The sequence below is a fragment of the Osmerus eperlanus genome, chromosome 24, assembly GCF_963692335.1.
Source record: "Osmerus eperlanus chromosome 24, fOsmEpe2.1, whole genome shotgun sequence".
Classification (NCBI taxonomy): domain Eukaryota; kingdom Metazoa; phylum Chordata; class Actinopteri; order Osmeriformes; family Osmeridae; genus Osmerus; species Osmerus eperlanus.
Window position 1 is genome coordinate 9969760 of NC_085041.1, and position 26946 is coordinate 9996705.

At 40.7% G+C, this 26946-nt stretch overlaps 1 protein-coding gene across 5 annotated transcripts in view; it reads left to right on the plus strand.

The window, feature by feature from the left end:
* negr1 (neuronal growth regulator 1) overlaps positions 1 to 26946 on the plus strand; it is a 227218-nt gene that overhangs the window by 170625 nt on the left and 29647 nt on the right. Inside the window, exons 7-9 of one of the 5 annotated variants that reach the window (XM_062451018.1) lie at positions 1015 to 1056; positions 1425 to 1458; positions 1723 to 1755. The exons of 1 other annotated variant lie outside the window; for it this stretch is intronic. In XM_062451018.1, coding sequence (XP_062307002.1) covers positions 1015 to 1056; positions 1425 to 1458; positions 1723 to 1755 — 109 coding nt within the window. The remainder of the gene's footprint in view (positions 1 to 1014; positions 1057 to 1424; positions 1459 to 1722; positions 1756 to 26946) is intronic. 3 more of the 5 variants (XM_062451019.1, XM_062451020.1, XM_062451021.1) reach the window with 3 other exon arrangements.

Sequence of the window (26946 nt, forward strand, 5' to 3'; positions counted from 1 at the left end):
TATCTGAATGCTTTTTGAGACAATGCATATTTAAATGACCAAAGAGTAATCCTTTTGGTTTTGATTGTGAGTCCCAGATCAGTTTGGCCTGATTGAGAGTTAGAATTTTTTTTTTTCGGTGTTTTGAGTACCTGGATTTAGCCCCCGCTGTTGTTGAGTAAAAGTTGTCTGTTTGACAGGGTTCGTAATTCGGCAGGTGTGAGCTTGTGCGAAAAAAGCAGTCAAAGTTTGTAACTCAATTTCATCGCATGATCCCACCACTCCGGGAATAGCGTTGAGCAGCGAGAGTCTGAGCACCTTTAGGGGTGCTCAGCCCCAATGAGAATGTGACATGAAAACAATTCCTTGCATAAGTGCTAAACACCCATGCTAATAAATAACTAATTTCACTGGATAACAATTAATACATTTATGTATTATTATGCATAATATTGAATGAATGAAAAAAACTAAGGATGTGCTTTTCTTCACAAACTACCAGCATCAAATGATAATAAACAATATATAAAAAAAAATTTTTAGGGGTGCTGAGATGAAATTTAGGAGTGCTTGAGCACCCCTAAAAAGGGTCTAAAATTGCCACTGGTGTACAGTACAGCCTTCTTAGACAAAAACCCAGATGCACACACATTTAAATGATTACATTTCCTTAATTCCCCTAGTGGCTCAGTCAGAAATTAATTCATAAGTTAATCAGAATGGGACAGGGTTCCCTCAAAAAAGCCAGTTTCTTCATCTCTGTTCACTGCTCTAACGTTTTGGATTTTGTTGAAAAAGTTCTAACCCCCTAAAGATTCCTGATTAATTTCTAAATCTGGTGGGGGAGGTTTTTTATCCATTGAGCATATGGAACCTTGCAATGAAAGATGCCAGTCCTTACACATGAATATTGTTTGGTCATCATTTCCCTGTCCTTTCTCCTTGCATGTTTTTTTGTTCTTTTCTTTTTTGTCTCCATTCTGTTAATAATACATGAATGTCCTCTTTTTTCCCTCTCCCCCCTTTTTCCTGTAGCAATTATTGAACCTACCACAACTAGTGCTGTCTCAAGCCCAGGTCAGTATATGTCACCATGCTGTACACAACCAGCAAAGGGATTCGATATTCTCAACACTAACCTGACCAAACTCCTCCATCTCAATTATTTGATCTTAATTGGCTGCGATGCCTGCCGAGGTTTCAGCTTCACTGTATGTCTTTAGTATTAACAGTTAATTTACTTGGGATTGGTTTGTGTTTTGTTTTTGTCTTCTGTGAGCAGCCCTTATCATTGCACCCACATCCTCCACTCATTCCCCTTGTGGAGTGCAGTAGAAAAGTGACTTTTCCATGTGGCTGATGAGACTGATGGCATTCTAACGAAGCTGATGCTGATGGCTTTCCTCTCTTGGCTTCCCCATCTCCTTCCTTCTCCTCTATGCTAGCTAAGTGCAGTCTGCATGTAAAGCAGGATGTTGGGTAAGATGACCCCTGTTTTTGTTTTGTTTGCAGTGTACTGTCTCTCAGTATTTCTGTCTCTCTCTCATCCCTTACTCTCTGACTGTTCCCCCCCCCCTGATTTCTTTATATCAATTTATCCCCTCTCTTCTTGAACAGCTGGCTGTGGCTCTGCTGCCCCTCTCTAACCTGTTCTGCTGCTGATGCTTTTGTCAATGTCGCTCTTGTTTTTCTATTTGACTCTCTGCTGCTTCTAACATATAGCTTTGCGTAATCTCTTTACAGAAGCTGTATTTTATCCCTCTCTTACGGTTTTAAGTAAGTCACAGAATGTAATCTCTTCCACTGGTTACACTATTTTTGCTTAATACTATTCGTGCACAAACTCATGTTTGCAGAATTACCATATGTGACACGTTATTTTGAAAGGCAAGCCAAGGTAATTTCTCAGTTTTTTACAGATTGTGAAAGTGCAGATTGTAAACTTTCAAATGATGTGTCATACATTGAAATGTGAAAATAGTTGAAGATATGCATATGAATGTTGGTAAACCTTGAATGCTCTAGTAGAGAAATCCCCCTTGAAAGGTTATAGACCTTTTCATGCTTTCAGACAGGGTGTCATTTCACTGCAGTGAAGAATAACAATCAAATTCCAGGATCCTGCTTTCTTGACTTATTCTAGATATGTATTGTAGTTTTTTTTATCACACCGGAAAAAAATAGTTAAAAGCTATTTTATTCCTGTTCAATTCAGCAGATGTTGCAAGGACTCCCTTGCACAAATATGTAATTTAGACGGTTAGAACCTAAATAAGATTTATATGTATAGTAAAATATGTATAGCCTATGCAAAATGTTGATGTGCATTTGCTTCACCACATAACCATTACCTATAGACAGGTAAACAGAATTCTTATGTTAAGACATAGCGGTAACAATAATGGTAATAAATATAGATGCAAGCAGCAACTATGGAGGGTACAATTTCTGGGGAAATTGTAGGGTGCGCTTGCTTGCGTCGGTTGCAGATGGGTCCGTCCCCTTAAGTTTTTCCTTTCTAGTGATATTTTCAAGCATTTTACTCATATTGCATAATTAATTAAGAACCCCCTTTAAAACAAGCTATTGTAACAACGTTGTCAACGGCAGTATTTCAGATGGAATCGCGATTCAAACAGTACCATCTGCTAACTGAAAATATGCCCCCAAAAACGTAAATAAGCTTGACATTTATTTAGGGGGAAATGGCTAATTCAAAAGAAGTTTGCTACGAGCAAGCTAGCTGCTGTTTGTGATTGTTTGAAAGCGTCGGAAATGAGAACGTTTCTTTTGACAAAGTTTATGCTTTGGCATTGAAGACAGCGACGCACCACACAAGCTTGAGTTCAAATACATTATTTAATGTGACATTACTTACTGTAAATGCAAGTCTTGATTTGCTTAAATGTACATATGCTGCTAATACCCCACGGCACGATACGATACTCGCTGTGCAACAGCAATGCACGTTGTATCCATGCGTCGTTGCTAACGTGTGCTGACGTTGTGACGTAGGCTAGCACCGAGTTCCCTTCGTTGACACAAGGCACTTTTTGCCACAAAAACGTAATTTCAACCTAAACCGTGCAACGGAACGTAAATAAAAATACAAGCAACTCAATCGCTACCAAGATGAAACTTTTGACACTGACGTTGTCTATATAGTCCAAATATTGACGGATCATTAGGGGGGCAAAAAGAAACAAAAATAATAAATATATTTGTGAGAGAACAATGGTTGTGCTCGCCAAAGGGTTAGAAAAAGAACCTACGCACAGAAATATTCACATGTATAAAACCGGTCGTACACCAGGGGCCTGTTCCATAAAGGCCGCACAAATAAGTTGGACTTAAAGTCCCAAACCAGACTTGAATTAGCTTAACAAGTCAAGCGGGGCTAAAGCGGTTCCATAAAGGCCAATTTCAGCTCACGCAGTCCTACTAATTCAAGTCAGATTTAAGTAGTCAAGCTAATTGCGCGTGCACCCTATTCTTAAGCAGCCCGAGAGGTAAAACATGGATCATACAATCCACCACGGCAAAAGCAATGCACACGGCCACGTGACTTTTTACAGAAAGAACGTTCCCTTTAAGCCTTGTACTATGACAGCACCCTCATCCACCGCTTCATCAAAATGAAACGACACGCCATGATTGACGTGAACGATAGGCTACGTAGGTCGAGGTCCTTTTTTAGACCTTTACTTCGTTGATTAAAAAACAGACACCCTCTAAACACATGTAAATGTACTTTTTTGACATTGTTTTAAATAAATAGCCTACTATTAATCAATACATTACCCAGTAGCCTAACTTTTTAACATGGTTGTGTCGGGAAAATGGAGGATATAGACGTAGCCTATGTATTTAGGTTTGTTTTGCAATTGTAGACTACTGTTAACAACTATATAGCTATGATAATTATACTTGGATAATTTTGATTGAGATAGGCCTCCCTGATGCCTAAACATTTGAAATCACAAACTAGGCTAGCCATAGGCTATGTTTAACGTGGCGTGTATCAAATCATTGTTCATCATCGTTTAATACATTAGGCTAAATGTTGTAGCCTATGTAGGCTATTTAAGTTGATTTTCTATCAATGTTGAACATATTGAACTGATGAGAATAAGAAAATGAGACTATCCGTGGTAAATCATCGTTTTCCCGTTGGGTCAGTGTTACAGGAAGGTCTGGTTAAGCACCAAATCACGCTAAGCCTGACAGTTAACCTGCCCCGGACCAGACTAGTTTCGCAGCCTAAGTTGCCATAGTAACCGAGTTTGAACTACGTTGAGCTAGCTTTATGGAACCGAATGAACTAGAAATGAGTCAGACTAACTGACATGAGTCTGGCTTATTTGGTAAACTCGCTTTATGGAACAGGCCTCAGGTCCTGTGCACCTTTACTTTATAAATCACAATCAACATGATTGACCGCACGTGAACAAGCCACTGACCCCGCCTTGCCTCCTCCCATAAATGAATATGCAGATGGCCTATGAATGCATTTTATTTCTGAATTAAAATGGCTAAACACGCAAAAAAGAACAATTTCACAGACTGAGATCGAGGTTCTAACAACAGAGGTGGAGGCGAGGAAATGTGTCCTGTTTGGCGCCCTGTCATCAGGTATTAGCAACAAAAGAAAGTCGGCGGAGTGGAAAACTGTCACTAGGGACGTAAATGCTGTGGGTTCGGAGAACTGGACCATGGCAGAAATTAAGAAGAAATGGTCCGATGTAAAACTCGAAATTAAAAAACATGCCTCCTGTGCGTCATGGATGAGCCAGTCAGGCTCACAGAGACAATTTCATTTCCTATCTTGTAGTTGCACAGCGAGTATATATTTTATATGTGGTAAATAATCTGTGCTGCGTGCAATATTAACCGAGATATATACAGAGAGTGACATGCATTTCCTGAGTGATTTTGTCAGATGGAGTAAGATGGCTGAACGGTTAGGGAATTGGGCTTTTTATCAGAAGGTTGCCAGTTCGATTCCCGGCCGTGCAAAATGACGTTGTGCTATAGCACATTTCATACAAGAATTGCAGCTCAATGTGCTTTACATAAAATCAATAAAAACAATAATAATAAAAACAATCATACAACCGATAAAAGTAATAAAAATAAATTAAAAATTAAAATGTAACAAAACAAAATACAAGCCGCAGTCTTTGCGGTGTCTCGAGACCGTCTTAGACTCAAGCTGCCTCTGCAGTTTCCAAAACATATAACAACCCAGACCAGCCGCAATCTATCTGCGGTCTCTCGAATCTGTCTTAGACTCGAGCTGCCTTTGCAGTTTCCAAAACATATAACAACCCAGACTAGCCGCAATCTATCTGCGGTCTCTCGGATACAAAAAACAGTAATAAAATAATAATAAATAAATAAAAGTAGTAAAACCCTAATGAGATAAAATGTGTTAAATGTTTTGGTAAAAAGATAGGTTTTAAGCTGTCTTTTGAAAATGTCTTGTGTGTTTGCTTCTCTAATATTTATGGGTAATTTGTTCCATAGTTTTGGGGCGTAATTGACAAAGGCCGCATCACCAATCTTCTTATGACTGCTTCTTTTATGACTAAAAGTAAATGTAAATGTTGTCGTTCGTTTGACACCCTCAAGTTTAACAGAAGTTACTAAAGATCCCATGACATGCTGTTTTTAGATGCTTTTATATCGGCCTTAGTGGTCCCCTAATACTGTATCTGAAGTTTCTTTTCCGAAATTCAGCCTGGGTGCAGAATTACAGCCACTACGAGCAGTCCCACAATGAGCTTTCCTCAGGACGTGTTGTTTCTGTGTCTGTAGCTTTAAATGCCATTAGGAAGAAAGAGGCGGGGCTAACTGCCATGCTTCGGTCGTTTGCAAGCCATGATGTCTCGAGGGAAAACCAATATCGCGCTCGCACGGTCTTAGCTCATTTTCTCATTGGTGGGCCAAATTCTCTGTGCGGGCAAAGCAGAGAAAGGGGAGGTAACCTTCACTCTTATGACGTCATAAAACCAGCATTTTCAAAACCGAGCGTTTCAGCTTTCATTTTCTCAAAGGCGGAGAAGAATACTCAGGGCTTGGTTTACCTTTCGAAATTTCTAGCCACTGGGGAACCAAAGGCAGGCCCATGAACATTTCATGTCATGGGACCTTTATGTGGTGGGGGATTTAACAGTTAATAACATTTCCCGTTTGGGTTTTTGTAATTTTGATGTGAATCATCCACATCAATGATCAAACTTTTATTAGCAGAGGTAATTATGTTTTTTGAATAGTCAACGTCATAGACTTATGACAGTAACTGAAGTGGAAACTTTTTAATGTTTGGTGAGTTTCGGCACTTCTCAGTTAGAATTCGCCACGTTACAGAGCCAGACAAGACTTTGCAAACGGCACTCACATTCTCCCATCTGCTCAAAAGTTTGCGTGACAGCCCGCACATTCTCACGTCACATTATTTTTTATACATCACACCGTGTGCGTGAAAACCAGCGTACGCATGTCCTCAAAGATCTGGATCAGGGCATCGTTGAGCTCTTGGACAGTCTGTATCGCTACTTGCCTGTGCTGGATGCACCGATACATAACATCCCAAACTGATTCAGGTCTGGGGAACGTGAGGGGCAATCAATGGCATCGATGTCTTATACAATACATTACATTATAAAATACATATTTTCATATATTTTGGATCTCTGGATATCTAACACTGAGATTGTTTGGGTTTCCATTTAGTCTTAATACAAAATTATTTTCTTATCTACAAACCCGATTCCCAAAAAGTTGGGACACTGTACAAATTGTGAATAAAAACAGGATGCAATGATGTGGAAGTTTCAAATTTCAATATTTTATTCAGAATACAACATAGATGACATATCAAATGTTTAAACTGAGAAAATGTATCATTTTGAGGGAAAATTAAGTTGATTTTACATTTCATGGCATCAACACATCTCAAAAAAGTTGGGACAAGGCCATGTTTACCACTGTGTGGCATCCCCTCTTCTTTTTATAACAGTCTGCAAACGTCTGGGGACTGAGGAGACAAGTTGCTCAAGTTTAGGAGTAGGAATGTTGTCCCATTCTTGTCTACTACAGGCTTCTAGTTGCTCAACTGTCTTAGGTCTTCTTTGTCGAATCTTCCTCTTTATGATGCACCAAATGTTTTGTATGGGTGAAAGATCTGGACTGCAGGCTGGCCATTTCAGTACCCGGATGCTTCTTCTACGCAGCCATGATGTTGTAATTGATGCAGTATGTGGTCTGGCATTGTCCTGTTGGAAAATGCAAGGTCTTCCCTGAAAGAGACGACGTCTGGATGGGAGTATATGTTGTTCTAGAACTTGGATATACCTTTCAGCATTGATGGTGCCTTTCCAGATGTGTAAGCTGCCCATGCCACACGCACTCATGCAACCCCATACCATCAGAGATGCAGGCTTCTGAACTGAGCGCTGATAACAACTTGGGTTGTCCTTGTCCTCTTTAGTCTGGATGACATGGCGCCCCAGTTCTTCAAAAATAACTTAATTTTGATTCGTCTGACTACAGAACAGTTTTCCACTTTGCCACAGTCCTTTTGAAATGAGCCTTGGCCCAGAGAAAACGCCTGCGCTTCTGGATCATGTTTAGATATGGCTTCTTTTTTGACCTATAGAGTTTTAGCCGGCAACAGCGAATGGCACGGTGGATTGTGTTCACCGACAATGTTTTCTGGAAGTATTCCTGAGACCATGTTGGGATTTCCATTACAGTAGCATTCCTGTATTTGCTGCAGTGCCGTCTAAGGGCCCGAAGATCACAGGCATCCAGTATGGTTTTCTGGCCTTGACCCTTACGCACAGAGACCAGAGTTCCAGATTCTCTGAATCTTTGGATGATATTATGCACTGTAGCGGGGTTTGCTCGTTTAAGATTAGCAATACTTAATTTATAATAAAGTATGTAGTTCTTGGGGGGGCACCACCTCTTATTGTTAAAGGGATAGAGGAAACCTTATTGAATAATATTTAAATAATAGCCTTCGTAATAATCAGTCTAATCTTAAGTCGTGAATTCTATGAAAGTAGAGCAGATCAGATAACGTGAGTGATACGCGAATGTTATACACAATGATTTATTTAGGAGAATGTAATTATAATGAACAAATACCAGATAAGTTATGGGTTAGTCAGAGTAGTACAGTGGCTGGATGCAAATGAGGGCGAGCAACACAATGGCTGTGTAGAGCGCGTGTAAAGGGGGGAGGGAGAGAGAGGGGTAGAGAGGGACAGGTAGGCCTTTGTGGTAACAATGGACGAGCAAGGGCAACTGACTTAGCAAGGGTTAAGCTAACTCATTTGTAAATTACAATCAAACATCAACAATTTAATCACAACATGCCAATATGTCACAGGTAAGAAATATTGCAAATCGTAGTTACTTTTGTCGGTTTGAAGAAGGGTAGAGTCAATGGTTTCGTTATCGTCCAACGAAAATAGAACAACGGAATCCTTGGCCAAAGTTCCGGGCGCTCAGTGAATTTGCAGGTTGAGAGGAATAGTTTAGAAATGACGCGTTCACTTCAGTTTAATTCCTACGAACAAGGAGGGGTGATTGTACGTTTGGGGGTTTTATACTCCAAAGAACAAGGGGGGGGGTCCCCGTGAAGGTGACCTCTTTCATTGGTCAGTTTCCCCCCACCTGGGCGTCGTCCTGAGATCTGCCTAGGTGTGAAGTAGCTGTACCTTTTGAGTTCCGTTATTTCAACTGTCCATGGAATGCTCAAACTTCAGAATATAACAATACAACATTCGTAAATGGTTTTGTTAGTATGGTACAATCATTTTGATATCAAGATTGGCTGACTTAACTATACTTGAAGGGAAGTTATAATCAAACCTCAATTAAACAACGTTCTAAGTAAATGGGAAAAACACACATTATAACACATCAACTACTGTCATTGAAATAGTGTCCATGAGCCATGTAGTCCTTGAGAATATGTTTGTAAATCCACATAAGAAAGTTCTTCCTTGTAAATCCTTTGTCTGATACTGTGGGCCGTGTGGCCTCTGTATCTGACCCCATGCTGGGTCAGAAGCTTTGAAGCTTCTCCTCTGGGAGAAGGACAAAGGGGGAAGACCCTTTCCTTGTCGGGGGTAGGAGAAGGTGTGATGGTACCGTGCTTTGTCTGTGGACTGTGCTACAGATCCCCCTGCTGGCAACGTCCGATGATTCGACGTCGTCGGGCTGTTGGCACGTAAGAAGAGCAGAGAACAGACAAACACGACAGTACGATAGCATTTCTACTGGACACATTGGCATGAGTGGACTCTAAACAATGTAGGAATCAATGGGGCTAACTTGGGTCCTATTACTAAGTTTCTCTGGGCTAAGGTTCTATGCCTAAAAATGAAAGGAAATAAAAGGAAAAAGGAAAGGGAAAGAAAGGAGAAAGATTAAAATAAAATAAAATGATAGGAGTGGGAGTGGGCTTTGACTTCCTGGAGTCATAAACCTCATTTGTCAGGGGCCAGGGTAGTTTGGTTATGAGGCGTTGTAGCCTATTATTTTGACAGTACCTCAAGGTCATTCATGTTGGGTTTTCTGGTAACAGATTAAAAAATGTGATAGATTGGTGGAGCCATATTTGTCTCATGACAGTATTTTCCTATTATTTTTGGTTTAAAGGAACATTCATTCTTGAACTTTGAGGCATTTTGGCCAAGGCACCTGTTGTGCACTTGTTTCGTCAGCAGTTTGACAGGGTCAGGTTGCTGGTATAAGGCCAGGCCAGGCCTCTGTGCATGGCCTGTTGTCCCCGCGAGTAGTGATGGTTTCTTCCGGGTTGTGCCAGCTTGTTGCAGCTGGGGTGCTTCTTCTGGGATGCTTGGTGGCCATAGTAGGTCTTCCTACTTTCTGCACTCTCATCCAGTTGGCATCATATGACTTCTTTTGGACCTGTGATGCTTCTCGTCGCAGGTGGGTTTCTGATGGTCATGGCGTTGTGTTGATTTTGTTTGAATCTTGTGTCTTGATGGGTGAGTGGCGTAGCTCTGGGGCGGTCTGGAGCGGCCATCTAACTCATGGATTCGGTCCTCTTCTGAGAGATGTGGATCAGACGTGGAATCTCCCCCCCCCTTCTACTGTGAAGACTGTGTTTTGGACTTCAGGGTGAGGCAGTGGATAGGGCTTCTCGACGTTGGTCCACATCTGGTTTCGTTTGAAGTCAATGAGGGGTTCCAGTCTGTTGAGTAGATCGTGTCCAATCAGCAGCTTTTCGGTCTCAAGCGGTGAGACATGGATGGGGTGGATTAGGGACATTTCCCCAAACGTTAGCTTCAAGTACAGCGTCTCTGTGAATGGAGCTTTGTTTTGGGTGAAGCTTGTGATGTTGAATTCACTATCTTCACTTTTAATCCATCTTCTGTTTGACCTGGCTATTCCTTTTAGCTGAGCGGCCAAGGTGGGTGCAATCAGGCAGATTTCTGCACCCGTGTCCAGCAATCCTTCGCAGGGCACTTCATCTTCAAGTGTGATGGGGACATAGCTTCGGTTAGCTCTTCCTTTTCTGGAAAGCTCACCCAGAAATGTGTGTAACTGTGGGGCTTGTTTGTGTGTTGTTGTTTCTGGAGGTCGTCTTCTTGTGGGTTTGTGGTGTTTTCGGGTCCTGTTCCCTTTCTTCCATCCAATGGGGAGCATTTGAGGTGTGATTTCCGTGTTGGGGCCTTCTAGTCATGCTGGGTCTGACGGATGTCGTCCAGGGCTGTTGTGTTCGTTTTTGTACGGTGTGGGTCTTGTTGAGTGGTTTCTTGCGTGATAGGAGTGTTGTTTGAGTCTGATTCCACCACATGGACATTTGAGTCTTGGGATCGATTGTTGTTCGCCCATGATTTATATGCCATGTCCCTCAGCTGCAGAGCCGTCATGGTTTCCTGGTTCGCGAAGGTCGTCATGAAGGGTTTTATGGATTGGTAGAGGTTGTTGATGAACACTGACTTGAACATGGGAGTTTCTTCTCCTCCGGGTTGGTTTTCTGTTGCGAAATAGGCTTTCCGGAGCCTCTCATAGAATGTCTTTGGGTTTTCGTTGGCCTTTTGTTTTGTGTGCAGGGCGGTAGTGCAGCAGGAGCCTTTACTTTCTGAGTGCCAAGCCTTGAGGGTTCGGCAAGCCATGTCATAGCTGTGGCGTTCTCCAGCAGGTTGCCTGTCAAGCAGGGCTCTGATTGAGCTGGAAGAGGTGTTCTTCAACAGGTACAGCTTGTCCGCGTCTGTAGCTGTAGGCAGGCGTTCGAGATTAGAGTTCAGTTGTTCTAGATACATCTCAATGCTCTGAGTGGGATTGTCTGGATCGAACTTCTCTATGTTCCTGCTAATTTTCAATAGCAGATCTAGTGACACTGCTGGTGGCAGGTCATGCATTTCCCATGCATTTTGTGGATAGGCTGGACGTGAGGGTTCATCATCGTCATACCATCTGTTTGGGGCTGTGGTCTGACCGCGACGTTCAGGTTGGAATTGTAGCTCCATTTTCTGGTCATACAGTCTTCTGCTCTGCTGCTCCACATCTTCTGTTCCCCTCGTTCTTCGTGGATTCGTGTCAGCTTGGTACAGAGATTGGCTGGGAGGGGATGTATCCCTATATGGTCTTCTTGTTTCGTATTCTGAGTGGAGCGGTGCTTCGGGTGATTGCAGCTGTCTTGGGTACTGGTTTCTTGGTTGCAGATCCATTTCTCTGATGTCAGTTCTCCACCTTCGGTCGGTGTTTGAGTTTTCTTTGTCTAGGATCGTGGCGTTCGCTTTGTTCAGCTTATGAATGGTAGATAGTAGTTCCACTTTTGTTTCATGTAACTCCTCCTTCATTGTCTCCCTGTCAGCTGTGATGTGTGAGAGATCTTGGTCCAGGTGTTGGAATTTTGTGTAGAGAGTGTGCAATTCTTCTTTTAGGTGGTCGTAGTCTCCTACTTTTTCATTAGCTTCATCCAATATCTTAATTGTGTTTTCCATGAGGGCGGTTGAGTCCTTTTTGCTTTTCTGAACCCCCTGCATTTCTTCTTTTAGGTCTCCCAGTTCCGTAGCGAGTTCCTTGTTCTCCTGTTGAAGTGTTTCCCGGATATCTTGTTCAGTTTCTTTCGCCTTGAGGGCATCCCTGAGGGTTGTTTCCTGTTCCATTAGCTGTTGTCTAGCTCTATCCAGTTCTCCAGTCAGGTCACTGGTTTCTTGTTCCATTAGCTCCCGTCGGTCCTGTTCCTTTTCTTTTTCTTTGAGGGCATCTTTGAGGGTTATTTCCTTTTCCATTAGTTGTGTCTTAGCTCTTTCCAGTTCCACAGCCAGGTTGCTGGTTTCCTGTTCCAATCGTTTCCTGTGCTCTTGTTCTCTTTGTGCCGCCTTGGTAGCATCCTCTCGATCCTGGAGAGCCTGTGTCCATTGTGTGTTGACTTTTGTTATTGATAACCTGAGTAGTGCAGCATAGTTGAGACCGAGGCTGGATAGGCATTTGACAATTTGGGATTTGCTCAATATTTGGCCTACATTTTCTATGACCACTTCTTGAGTTTTCCTGGTGATCATATCGGAATTTAGATCGGTCAGCGTTTCCACATATCTTGGGTTTTCTTTTTCGGATAGGTGGACAATCAGTTTCTCAGCTTCCGTGAGGTGAGACATGTTTGGTTCGGCTACTGGAAGTTATTAACACAATGCTATTGTGATAATGTTGATAGGCACTTTAGTTTTGTAGTGGTTCTCTTTTTGGCAACAATATATATACTTTTCTTTTCCTTTTTTTTTTTGTTTACCAACTTAATATTAAAATTAAAATCAGAAGTTAATATTCAAAGATTAACAATCAAAAACTGAGATTAATATTCAGAAATTAAAATCAATATCAAAGTCACCATCCAGGATCAAAGGTTCAGAAAATAAATAAAATTGTTTAACAAATTAATATTAAGGTTAAAATCAGAAGTTAATATTCAAAGATTAACAATCAAAAACTGAGATTAATATTCAGAAATTAAATTTAACATTAAAGTCACCACCCAGGATCAAAGATTTTAAAAAAATTGTTTACCAAATTAATATTAAAATTAAAATCAGAAGTTAATATTCAAAGATTAACAATCAAAAACTGAGATTAATATTCAGAAATTAAAATTAATATTAAAGTCACCTTCCAGGATCAAAGATTCAAACAAATTATTTATTCTTTTAGGCCTATATTAAATCTTAATTTCAGTAATCTTGTTATATTATCTATAAACGATTAGAGAATTTAGATTGAGTAGCTGTTGATTTGTTTTAGCCTAAACTGGACTGAGAAAGTACAATGTATTTAAATACTATAGCACATTAAGTTAGCCGGTTTAGCTTGTAGAATCAAACAGATAATGAACTAAATTGTTGCTGCATCTATAATGTAGCTTTATATTGGGCAAGGGTTTTACATTCACCTCGAATTGAATGCGAAACAGTGAAGCTTCTTTTCGAAAAGCTAGTTTATCAATTTCGGAATTGTTTAACAATATTGTGGCAGTACAGGCTGCGTTGTTCGGCTACTTCCAAACAAAAGTCCTTTTGGACTGATCGCAGATAGAGTGGGCAAACTAAAAATAATACACTTTACGTTTAATTATTATTTAGCGATTGTTGTTAAAGTTGTATATTGATGAGGGGTAAATAGGATTACAGTTCAGTATGGTCAACAACGCCGATATTCTGACAACTTCCCCTTTTAAGTGCGCGGAATGAAAATCAAATTACAGGTCTTTGTTCACGAAAGGTAACTATTTCCGGTTAAGCAACAATAAAGGTCCTTAACCCTTGTGTTATCTTCGGGTCATTCTGACCCATAAGTCATTGTGACCCACCGTCGTATTGCGACAACTTTACCGCATACAAAAACAAAGTGAAGCATTTTCTTTTAACCGTGGGCTGTCTCAGACCCCCCACATTGCAAAGGTTAAAAGAAAATTATTTTTATTTGTTTTTGTATTGGGTGAAATTGGGTAAACACAACGATGGTTCGTTATGAACCTTTGGGTCATGTGACCCGAAGGCAGCACAAGGGTTAAATAAGCAGCTTCTCCTGTCTCAATAATTATTTTACTGTTACTTTACTGATTCTAGAGGTTGAGTGTTTACATTAATGTTGAATTACATGCAAAACAAAGTGAAGCTTTTTCCGAAAAGCTAAGTTAATCAATTTACCAATTGTTTAACAAGGTAGAAGCATATAGCTTAATGTGGAGAGCTGCGTAGTCTCCTTCAAAATCAAAGTCCTTTTGGACTGATCAATGTCTGTTATCTACCTCTAACTAGACAATGGCAACTTATCAGTTGCTTGGTTGATTTACTCAACCCAAATGGCCAACACTACTATAATACACCTTTCCGAAGCGTGTATGGTCCCAAAATAGTAGTGTTGTGACTCTATAAAAAGGTTCTTATGCCTTCATTTAGAAGCGCTGCCTTTGTAGTTTCACAAGATGAAATGAGACGGGTCGCAGTGTCACTGCGCACGCGCGTACCTCCGCTCAAGTCTAGCTTTTCCGAAGCTAGTTAGTTACACACAAACAGCCAATTGTTCACGACAAAGCCAATTCAATGAGTACACAGCACAGTATTCAAACAGTGTTTAAAACCGTAGCTATCTGGGGGAATAGTTAAATACAACGGAGCGTTAATTTAACCAAAAGGGTGGGAGGGTGGGTTTCAGACGGAAAATGTATCTCCGTTATAGATCGCTCATTTCAATCTGTTTCAAAGCCTCTCACGGGGCTCCAATATGTAGCGGGGTTTGCTCGTTTAAGATTAGCAATACTTAATTTATAATAAAGTATGTAGTTCTTGGGGGGGGCACCACCTCTTATTGTTAAAGGGATAGAGGAAACCTTATTGAATAATATTTAAATAATAGCCTTCGTAATAATCAGTCTAATCTTAAGTCGTGAATTCTATGAAAGTAGAGCAGATCAGATAACGTGAGTGATACGCGAATGTTATACACAATGATTTATTTAGGAGAATGTAATTATAATGAACAAATACCAGATAAGTTATGGGTTAGTCAGAGTAGTACAGTGGCTGGATGCAAATGAGGGCGAGCAACACAATGGCTGTGTAGAGCGCGTGTAAAGGGGGGAGGGAGAGAGAGGGGTAGAGAGGGACAGGTAGGCCTTTGTGGTAACAATGGACGAGCAAGGGCAACTGACTTAGCAAGGGTTAAGCTAACTCATTTGTCAATTACAATCAAACATCAACAATTTAATCACAACATGCCAATATGTCACAGGTAAGAAATATTGCAAATCGTAGTTACTTTTGTCGGTTCGAAGAAGGGTAGAGTCAATGGTTTCGTTATCGTCCAACGAAAATAGAACAACGGAATCCTTGGCCAAAGTTCCGGGCGCTCAGTGAATTTGCAGGTTGAGAGGAATAGTTTAGAAATGACGCGTTCACTTCAGTTTAATTCCTACGAACAAGTGGGGGTGATTGTACGTTTGGGGGTTTTATACTCCAAAGAACAAGGGGGGGGTCCCCGTGAAGGTGACCTCTTTCATTGGTCAGTTTCCCCCCACCTGGGCGTCGTCCTGAGATCTTCCTAGGTGTGAAGTAGCTGTACCTTTTGAGTTCCGTTATTTCAACTGTCCATGGAATGCTCAAACTTCAGAATATAACAATACAACATTCGTAAATGGTTTTGTTAGTATGGTACAATCATTTTGATATCAAGATTGGCTGACTTAACTATACTTGAAGGGAAGTTATAATCAAACCTCAATTAAACAACGTTCTAAGTAAATGGGAAAAACACACATTATAACACATCAACTACTGTCATTGAAATAGTGTCCATGAGCCATGTAGTCCTTGAGAATATGTTTGTAAATCCACATAAGAAAGTTCTTCCTTGTAAATCCTTTGTCTGATACTGTGGGCCGTGTGGCCTCTGTATCTGACCCCATGCTGGGTCAGAAGCTTTGAAGCTTCTCCTCTGGGAGAAGGACAAAGGGGGAAGACCCTTTCCTTGTCGGGGGTAGGAGAAGGTGTGATGGTACCGTGCTTTGTCTGTGGACTGTGCTACAGCACTGTAGATGATAACTTCAAACTCTTTGCAATTTTTCTCTGAGAAACTCCTTTCTGATATTGCTCTACTATTTTTCACCTCGGCATTGGGGGAATTGGTGATCCTCTGCCCATCTTGACTTCTGAGAGACACTGCCACTCTGAGAGGCTCTTTTTATACCCAATCATGTTGCCAATTGACCTAATAAGTTGCAAATTGGTCTTCCAGCTGTTCCTTATATGTACATTTAACTTTTCCGGCCTCTTATTGCTACCTGTCCCAACTTTTTTGGAATGTGTAGCTCTCCTGAAATCCAAAATGAGCCAATATTTGGCATGACATTTCAAAATGTCTCACTTTCAACATTTGATATGTTATCTATATTCTATTGTGAATAAAATATAAGTTTATGAGATTTTTAAATCATTGCATTCCTTTTTTATTCACAATTTGTACAGGGTCCCAACTTTTTTGGAATCGGGTTTGTAAATCACATGTATTGTAATGCTTGTAGCTGAGCTTTACGCTAGGGGCTAATTCAGTTCTATTTAATTTAACTTAACCTTCATTTAGCATTCACAATTGCAGGGCATGTTAAGACCTTTCACTGTACCAAAAACATGGGTATAATGTGTGAACTTATGTTCACTTCACTTGAACTGACACCAACAGAGAAGAATTACGTTTGAAATTGTTGAATGAACAAGTAGGGTAGTTGTGTGCTTTGATTTGGGCCTTGTTTTTCAGACAAATAATCATAAATCACTGTGCTTAATGGTGGTGTTACAATTGCGTTCATCTCATCTCCCTCAAATCTGAATTGGTTCACATCTCATGTGTTGTCCTTTCCAGATTCCTTCAACTCAGCAAAACAGTAATTTGAAAGTCCAACAACAGGACAAGTTATTAGGGAGTCAGATAGCTGAGCGGTTAGGGAGTCGGGCTAGTAATCTGAAGGTTGCCAGTTCGATTCCCAGCCATGCCAAATGACGTTGTGTCCTTGGGCAAGGCACTTCACCCTACTTGCCTCGGGGGAATGTCCCTGTCCCCTGCTAAATGACTAAATGTAAATGTAGAGGCCCTTAATTTATCTTTGTGTCTTTTCACATCAACTCTAGACTACTCTCGCTCAACTACCTCTAGCTGAGCTCATGAAAACATTCAGATTTTTTCCTAGGATAGTGTTTTGTATTGTTCACCAGGTAGGTCAGCATTCAGTTCTTAGAAACAGACAGAAAATATGGATTATTGAACACAGAGCCCGATGTAGAAAATGTGTTTCCCAGCACCAACAGCTCATGAAGTGAGCTTTGCTAGAGGTAGTTGATCGAGAGTAGTCTAGAGTTGATGTGAAAACATACAACTTGCCAGCTAGTACAATAGTGTATTGGGGGGGGGGGGGGGGGGGGTATTTAGTACTGTAGAGGCATAATGTCTTAATAGCCTCTAGAATGCTTATTTCAGTTTGACACAAATTCCTTGGACTCATAATTGAAAAAGGACAGATGGGGCCATGCATTAATCCCTTTAAATGATTTTCAAAAGCATATCTCACTGTAAACATCACACTCAAATAATATTTCTAGCATACCCTAGATACTACACAGTTGGCACCTCTGGCTTAACACATATTGTATATAGCATATTAGAAACTGTGAAGTCAGCAGCCAGTAAACCCTGTACAGTTTTTACAAGCTAGTACCTTCATTTTCAAGACCATGAGTTAAAAGCAGTGTCATCTCTTGGAAGACGTTGATACGCTGATGGCATGTCATATATATGTGACATACCGGTACTTGACCACTAGATCTCTCTTGATGAAATAAACAAAGAGTGGGTTTGCATTACAGCTGGGGTTTTTTATACGCACACAACTGTACAATTCGTAAATTCTGATACATTAATAAAAATAACGCACAAAATGCTGATAACAGCTTCTCAGATATAAAACACCTTTGAAAAAATACAGTATACAGTTTCACACACCAGTTATTCTCTGAATATACATTTAAATTTGTTAGCACATCTAATTGTAGTTAAATTATGGAGTGAAATTACAGACTAATAAAAATGCTCAAGATTTTCTATAATAACAGATAGTCTTGCCACTACTTTTTATTTTAAATGTCACCCCCACATAAACACATACATGTCCATAGTTCATCCTCCAGCCCCTTTGAAGATTCATTGTTGGCCTTGGTTTCATCACTATTCACACAGACGTCATGCTGTGTTACAAATGACCATCTAGATCAACCATCTGGATGTTTCCATTCTCTTTCCTTCCCTTTAGCTCTCTCTCCCACTCTCTTTATTATCTACCTTTTTATGACATGCACACCTCTTCTTCAGATTATCTTTCTCCTCCTTTGGCTCTCCTTTGGACCAGTGGCTATTAAATGCAAGCCTCACCATGCTGTCAGACCCACACATGCTGGTGCACACTAAACCGAGGTAAATAGCCTTGGAAAGTCGTGAAAACAATGACAGAACAAACATGACTTGCTTCTCACTGCACCATTGCCTCTTTGAGGAAAATATAAAGATAGTGGTGATCTCTTCTGTATACTCAGACTGTGTTATATGATTTTTTTTTACCACTTTTACCACAAAATAATATGCACCCGTTCGATTGTTCTTTCCTTACCTCCCATTTCAACCCTTGATCTTCACACTACTTTTGTCCTGCTGCTGCTATTCATTATTTCTACTCAAACTTAACTTTTTGTCCCTTTTTCTGTCTATCTTTTGCTTCCATCACCATGTTTGAGATCAAAGTGGCTTACACAATGTATGCCTAGGTCTTTCAAGTCTTAACAGGTGACCCTTTTTTGATGCTAGACTATTTTTGAATTCATCACATACCTGCACGTAAACTAGATCACAAATTGCAGAATCACATTCTTTGCCAGAATTGCCAAATTGCCATCCATTAATTTGAGAGATTCACTCACAAATGTGCTAGGACCGGTACTGATGTTGAGAAATCCTTTTGAAGTAAGCCAAATATACTGTTTTCCCTTTCTGAACAAATAAGCACTATCACTCCAAGTTTGGTTATTTTAAGATGGTTTTAGACACTAATGTACTTTACCTAAAAATACTTGTGTAATTCTATTACGTACAGCAGCACCAAGAAACTAGAGAGGGTACAATTTCTGGGGAAATTGTAGGGTGTGCTTGCTTGCGTCGGTTGCACAGGGGTCCGTTTTTGAATGACATTTTTACAACTGATATTTCTGTATATTTTATATAAAAATGCATACTTATTATTTATAAATAATAATGTATTTTTGTGCTGCTCGTTTACAACTGAAAATACGAGTGAAGTGTAGAATTAAATATGATGTCTTCTCATTTCCCCTGCAAGAGGCAGCCTCATAGCTGAATCAAAACGAATAAATTTGGCAGACCGGTGTAAAATGGATCTCTATGACTTAAACGTCCTTTTAAGTTTTTCCCTTCTCGTGATATTTTCATGCATTTAGCCTACTCATTGCATTCATTCATTAATAAAGAACCCCCTTTGAAGATTATTCTACGACGTTACCCGGCAGTAGAAGATGGAATTGCGATTCAAACAGTACCATCTGCTAACTGAAAATATGCCCCCCAAAACGTAAATAAGCTTGACATTTATTTAGTGGAAAATCGCTCATTCATAAAAAGCTCACTGGTAGCGATCATTGTAAGGTAACAATGCAAAATGCGATATAGCCCTGTGTGGAGAAGCTGCCCCGGTAAATTCTACTACTACGGTACAGTACTAGACTACTGCTGTGTTCGTCTCGGTAGCGATTGCGTTGGTTGAATTCGATTAAATGTTCCGTTGTACGGTTTAGGCTGAAATTAATTATTTTCATGAACAGATTGACAAAGTTTAGGCTGTGGCAATGAAGTTCAGGTTAGTAGTTAGATAGACTTTTGATTTAAGTAAGGGGAGTGCCGAACATGTTCTGTCGCCGTTTGACTTCCTAAACAGCTGTGTATGTTAGATGTTTTTGTCGTGTGTCTCGCGTAGGCTACAGCGTTGCAGTGATACACTGGATTGAAACCACAGGTAATGATAATTTCACCCACAAATCGTTTACTTGTAATCTAATGTCATAATAAATCCTACAACGAAAATGTATATGTGAGGAATGTTTATTTTAACGATTGAAAAAAGATACATCATAGACCACTGTAGTATGTGTTGCCCGGGCAACAGAGGCTAATGTCATGATGCTAATATTTCAGTGAAATAGTAGACTACCGTTTCCGAAAGTAGATGTGGGCTTACTTCCTTAATAATATCAGCTAATATTGTACATTACACATCACAATTGTGTGTCATATCACAAAGTAAAATGAGTAAATAGTTATCACCCTGGCCTCTTTGCTTGTGGCTTTCCGGCAGCTGCCTTGCAGTAAAGCTATAGTTAGCCTAGCTATCCCCCAAGTTAACAGATGCGAAAAGAATGTTCTGCTACAGGTAGTCACGCGTGTTTTCGTGACGTTAGTGACGTAAGTAACGTCAGTGACTGTGGCTAGCAAATTAGCCACCGTTAGCTTCACTTTTCGCCACAAAAACTTAACTTAAGCCCAAACCATGCAACGGAACGTAAATTCCAATAGAAGCAACGCAATCGCTACCAAGACGAACCTTTTGACACCGCCGTTGTGTATGTAGGCCAAATATTGACTGAGTTTTAGGGGGGCGAAAATAAATAATAAATAAATAAATATATATGTGAGAGAACAAAGGTTGTGCTCTCGCCGAAGGCTTGAGCACACCCAATGATTGAGGCGGTAATGCAACAACCACTTCAGCCACCTCTCCTATAGTATCCTAATACATCAATAAGCAATATGCTCCACATTACTCATGTGCACAACCCAGTAAATATATACACATCTTTACACAGAGAGATCATAAAAAACAGTTCAAAACTAGCTTTTCATTCAAACCATTAAGGTGTACTGTTTGAAGCATAAAAATCCAGTAGGCCTCCCGCTGAAGGAGATAGCGCTCTCTGTCACCACCCCGTTTAACCCTCGTGCTGCCTTCGGGTCACATGACCCAAAGGTTCATAACGAACCATCGTTGTGTTTACCCAATTTTACCCAATACAAAAACAAATAAAAATAATTTTCTTTTAACCTTCGCAATGTGGGGGGTCTGAGACAGCCCAACGGTTAAAAGAAAATGCTTCACTTTGTTTTTGTATGCGGTAAAGTTGTCGCAATACGACGGTGGGTCACAATGACTGATGGGTCAGAATGACCCGAAGATAACACAAGGGTTAAGAGCCTTCACTGCCTCTATGCCTTGAAACCTCAAGGTGCAGACGTCATGCCCAGATTCATTAAAATGTCTTGCTACAGATGATTTAATGTCGTGAATACGTATATTACCCGGGGAGTCTGTTGGCTGAGCGGTGAGGGAATCGGGCTAGTAATCCGAAGGTTGCCAGTTCGATTCCCGGTCATGCCAACTGACGTTGTGTCCTTGGGCAAGGCACTTCACCCTACTTGCCTCGGGGGAATGTCCCTGTACTTACTGTAAGTCGCTCTGGATAAGAGCGTCTGCTAAATGACTAAATGTAAATGTAAATATTACTTTTGTGTTCATTTATTCTAACTCTCAATTCTCTTTTTGTTTTTCCAACATAACAAAATCCGCATGGGAATTTCAATAGGTATACGACAAAAGTCGTGCGGCAAGTGAATGACTTGCCAGTCCGCGGGTGTAGGAAGGAATTACCCTTGATCATTGCATTACAATTAACGCAACCCCTGCATGGGAAATTGCCAGGATCAAGATTTGTAAGCCAATTGGTTGGCGGAGTATGCGAGTCTGCTCTCACCAGCATATCTCTCAAGTTTGGGAATCTTTTATAGGCAAAAAGTGGAGGATTTTTGAACGATTGGCCGATCTGTGAGTCGCTAGATAGAATATGCCAATGTTTTTTCACTATAGACTTGACCTCGGACGACAGGGGTGAAAAAGTCGTAGACAAGACAATTCGGTTTTCTGAAGTGGTTTCTTTCTTTTTGAAAAGTGATTCTCGCTCTATGATGCGTACCTTATTCAAACATGAATCCAGATTGATCTTATCATAGCCTTTGGAAATGAAACGGTCATACAGAATGTTGGCCTGACCTTCGAATTCTACTTCAGTGCTGCAAATTCTCCTCATACGTAAAAATTTACTATATGGGAGGCTTTTTTTCATAGAGGGAGGGTGGTAGCTTTTTGAGTGTAAAAAGTTGTTTCTGTCTGTGGGTTTCCGAAACACTGACATCTGTAAAACCTGCCCCGTAGATCTAGAGACCTGAACATCGAGAAATGATATAAAGTACATGTTATATTCCAATGTAAATCGTATGGAGTCAAGTCTAAAGTTCAGGAATTCATGAAATTGGTTAACCCTCGTGCTGCCTTCGGGTCACATGACCCAAAGGTTCATAACGAACCATTGTTGTGTTTACCCAATTTTACCCAATACAAAAACAAATACAAATAATTTTCTTTTAACCATTCCAATGTGGGGGGTCTGAGACAGCCCGACAGTTAAAAGAAAATGCTTCACTTTGTTTTTGTATGAGGTAAATTTGTCACAATACGACGGTGGGTCACAATGACTGATGGGTCAGAATGACCCGAAGATAACACAAGGGTTAAGTTGTTCCACTGTACCACTAAAGATAAAGAAGACATCATCAATATATCAGAACCAACATTTCAGACAGTGGTTAAAGGGGTGATTGATTGCAAAACCGATTTTACCTTGTCATAGTTGAATAACGAAAGTTCGGTGGGTAAAATGAACATACAGTGAACCTCAAAGTCCTTGACACCTCTTTCCTATGCAAATCTCAAAATGAAAACATTTGGCTGTAAAACGGTAGCTTTTCAACAAAGCCACCGGACTGACGTCAGTCCAGTGGCCCGCCTTTTTTGGCTCTGGTCTGTATCTTTGTCACGCCCCAAAATGTACATCCAGACCAGCCCACTCACTGGTGTTCTTGCCCAGTCCGAGGTAGCGTAGATCTCCGATACTAGTTTAGCTGCGCGCTGCTCTGTGTAGGCTACTTCTAAGGAATTACAAAGAAGAACGTTTTGAACTATAAGAAGGATATTGAAAATGGACCATGGTCGTAAATGCTGTGTTCCAGGCTGTACAGGGAAGGCTAACACTCATAGTCTTCCCAAGGAGTCAAACATTCGACAGGCATGGCTGCTGTTTGTCTATGAGAAGATCCCGTCGAAGTTCGACACTCAATTATTCATTTGCTCTGAACATTTCACCCAAGACAGTTTTGACAACCTTGGACAATTTCAAGCAGGATTTGCTAAGAAGCTGAACCTGAAAAGAGGTGCTGTTCCGACCGTACGCTCGTCGCAACCGCAAGCTGTAAGTAGGCTACAGTATGATTTTGTCGCTAACAGTTATTAGCAATGCTAACGTCTCCTGTATCTAGCATAGGTAGAATGCTAAATAAGTTTCTAAACACATCAACATACTTTACTTAGCAAATGACTCTAGCTAGACTAGCTGTAGTCGGCATTAGAAGGGAAGCTTCCGAAAAAATAGCCAGAAAACAAATAGCAGTCTGGCCTATTGCTAACGTCTGTCTAGATTATCTATTTGAAAGAACTGGAGAAAGGCAGGTTCTAGATACAGGATATGTTAGCATTGCTAATAACTGTTACCGACAAAATCATACTACAGCTTGCGGTTGTGATGTGTGTTCGTGGTTAGCGGTTGTGATGTGACCTCCAGCTGAACCTCGCCAAAACAGAACTTCTCATCATCCCGGCTAAACCCTCCATCTCCCACGATCTCTCAATCACCCTGGGATCTGCGACGGTGACCCCTTCATCCTCTGCCAAGAACCTTGGAGTTACCATGGATGAAGAGCTCTCCCTCACGGCCCACATTGCTGCTGTCTCCCGGTCGTGTAGATTCACCCTCTACAACATCCGGAAGATCAGGAGATACCTGTCTGAGCACTCCACCCAGCTGCTAGTCCAAGCACTTGTCCTCTCCAAGTTGGACTATTGCAACTCGCTGCTCGCTGGTCTCCCAGCATGTGCAACCCGCCCTCTTCAGAGGATTCAGAACGCGGCGGCCCACCTGGTCTACAATCTACCCAGACGCTCCCATGTTACCCCGCTCCTCATCTCTCTCCACTGGCTACCTATCATGGCCCGTATCAGATTCAAGACCCTGGTACTGACCTTCCGAGCAGTGAACGGGACTGCACCCGTCTACATCAAGTCTCTCCTGCAGCCTTACACCCCCACCCGTCACCTACGGTCTTCTTCAGACAACCGCCTGGTGGTCCCACCGCTCAAGACCGCCCGGTCCCAACACAAGCTCTTCTCCTGTCTGGCCCCCCAGTGGTGGAATCAACTCCCCACCTCCATCAGAGACACTGACTGTCTCTCCACCTTCAAGAAAAGGCTCAAGACGCACTTGTTCCGGGAGTACAACGGTACTTAGGAATGGTTCGCTTGACCCGATGTTAGTTTTCTCAAGGATCACAATGACTCTTGCTTAGAGACTTGCTGCTCTTGTGGTTAGTGGTAACTGATTTACATTTTTGTACTCGCTGTGATATATTGTTTTTATTATTGTTGCTTGCTTTTTCCACAGGTACACTTGCACTTATAGCGGTTCATGTTGTTTAATTGTAACTTTTTTAACTACATGCTCTTATGGTTCTTCCCTTTGGCACTTACTTTAGTTGTTCACAATGTGTGCTTCATGTTTTGGCTACTCGCAATGTTTTTGTGGCTATCATGTTGCTATGATCAGTGACCTATGCACTTTGTAAAGCTCTCTCTTGGAAGTCGCTTTGGATAAAAGCGTCTGCTAAATGAATAAATGTAAATGTAAATGATGAACGTAAGGTCGGATTCGCTCAAATGTGTCGAGGGTCAAACTGCACAGGGATCTTCTACGCTACAGTATTGACTTTATTCCGCCCCGCCCACTTTTTTGATCTTTTTGCACTTCCGTTGTATTGGCACTTCCTGTTTACCGGGGATATCATTCAATTCAATGGAGAACTGCCGAGAAGTCCCGCTGCTAAAATATTAAATAATTAGGTTGATTTGTGCCAGATGTGCTATGTTCGTGTGCTACAACAAGTCAGCAATACACCCTTTCACTGGATGGCTTGAAAACGACTTTTAAATGTTTATATAATTCGTTTGCCGGTCAGATCGCTGCCCTGCGCTCTGCTGTGCTGCGATAAGTTACATTAGCCACAAACATAAGATGTTCTAACGATTTCACTGCAGGGCATATGCATTTGCTATACTTTGTTTGAAAGCTTAGGTCCTCTAGAATTCAGTCGTTTGATTAATTTTACAGTCAGTACATGTATTTGAGATTCCCCCGCAAAACCGACCAGCTAACATTGTTAGCAGTAGAACGTTAGCTTGTTTATCTGCTCTAGTTTTTACATCAGGTCTCTGCTATTAGCAATACACTGCAAATGTATGAGTGACAAATTACACAATGCTGTAATAATAAATAGTGACAACTTTTTCATCGAGGGTCTTTGGTACAAGCTTTATGCAATGTGTTAAAACTTACATGATATAGGGTGTGCACTACTAATCTTCCGTCCTATCTAATGGCAATTAGAAAGACTATTAAATAATTTAAATGCTGTGTTGTTTCAAAAGCTTTACATTACATGTAGATGCACTGCAGCAGTTGTTTTGCTCACAGCCATGCCCATACATTTGGTTATAATCTTGTATCTACTAATATCATTATTCATTGTCTATGCTTCACCGATAGACAAAAACTATGACAAACGCTATAGTATGGCTTCAAAATTTACAATTAGGAGGCTAACAAGTAACACTAGCAGGTAGTAGCATTGCTACGAGTATTATTCTAGGTTGCTAGGTAACGGAAGCTAACTAAAACTAGCTAGCTTCCGTTTTGGAAAAATAACTCACTGGTGGAAGCGTCGGTAATATTTAGAACTCACTCCTTAAAAGGTTAAATAAAATGTATTATTATTATTAGCAGCAGCAGGTGCGGTAGTAATAGCAGCACTAGTAGTTGTAGTAGTTGTGTAGTAGTGCTCTTAGTCTTTTAATGAGAGTTGACTGAATATCTCTGTCTTGTGACTCCACTAATCAGCTAATACCAATCACCTGTGTAAGAGACTGAGTGGCGCGTGTCTGTTTGGTTCACATCTATTGATCCAAAAATGAAGCATGAAGAGCGAAAATTGTGGCAATGCTGGCAAACTAGAAATATTTTTTCAACGACATCCGAAGCTCCACTCTAAGCGTTTCAGTCTGCACTCTAGGCTTTCACGTACACACCCATGTAAATCTCAGAAACGGCTTGAAAAGGTAATGAAACATAATCAGTGATATTGAAAAAAATTGAATAGATATCAAAAAGCTGAATTTGTAAAAAATAGTTTAGGGTTTTGTCAACATTTTAAAGTTTAAATGGTGGCTCTAGCTGAAAGATTGAGGAAGAAGAAGGACATGAAAGTTGAAGAAGTTTGAAAGCATTTGAAAAAAGAAAACCATGTTAAACTAGAAAAGGCATTTCCTGCTGAAAATGCGTTGGAATGCTGAAATTATTTTTTTTAAATGGCTGAAAATACAGAAATGAGAAAATACCCGCAAGCTGAAAGCTGAAATTGATTTTAAAAATGTGTGATTCACACAAAAGAGGGAGTGTGGAAGCTGAACTGCATCATCTAACAAAGCTAAGAGCTTAACCCTTGTGTTATCTTCGGGTCATTCTGACCCATCAGTCATTGTGACCCACCGTCGTATTGAGACAGATTTACCGCATACAAAGACAAAGTGAAGCATTTTCTTTTAACCGTTGGGCTGTCTCAGACCCCCCACATTGCAAAGGTTAAAAGAAAATTATTTTAATT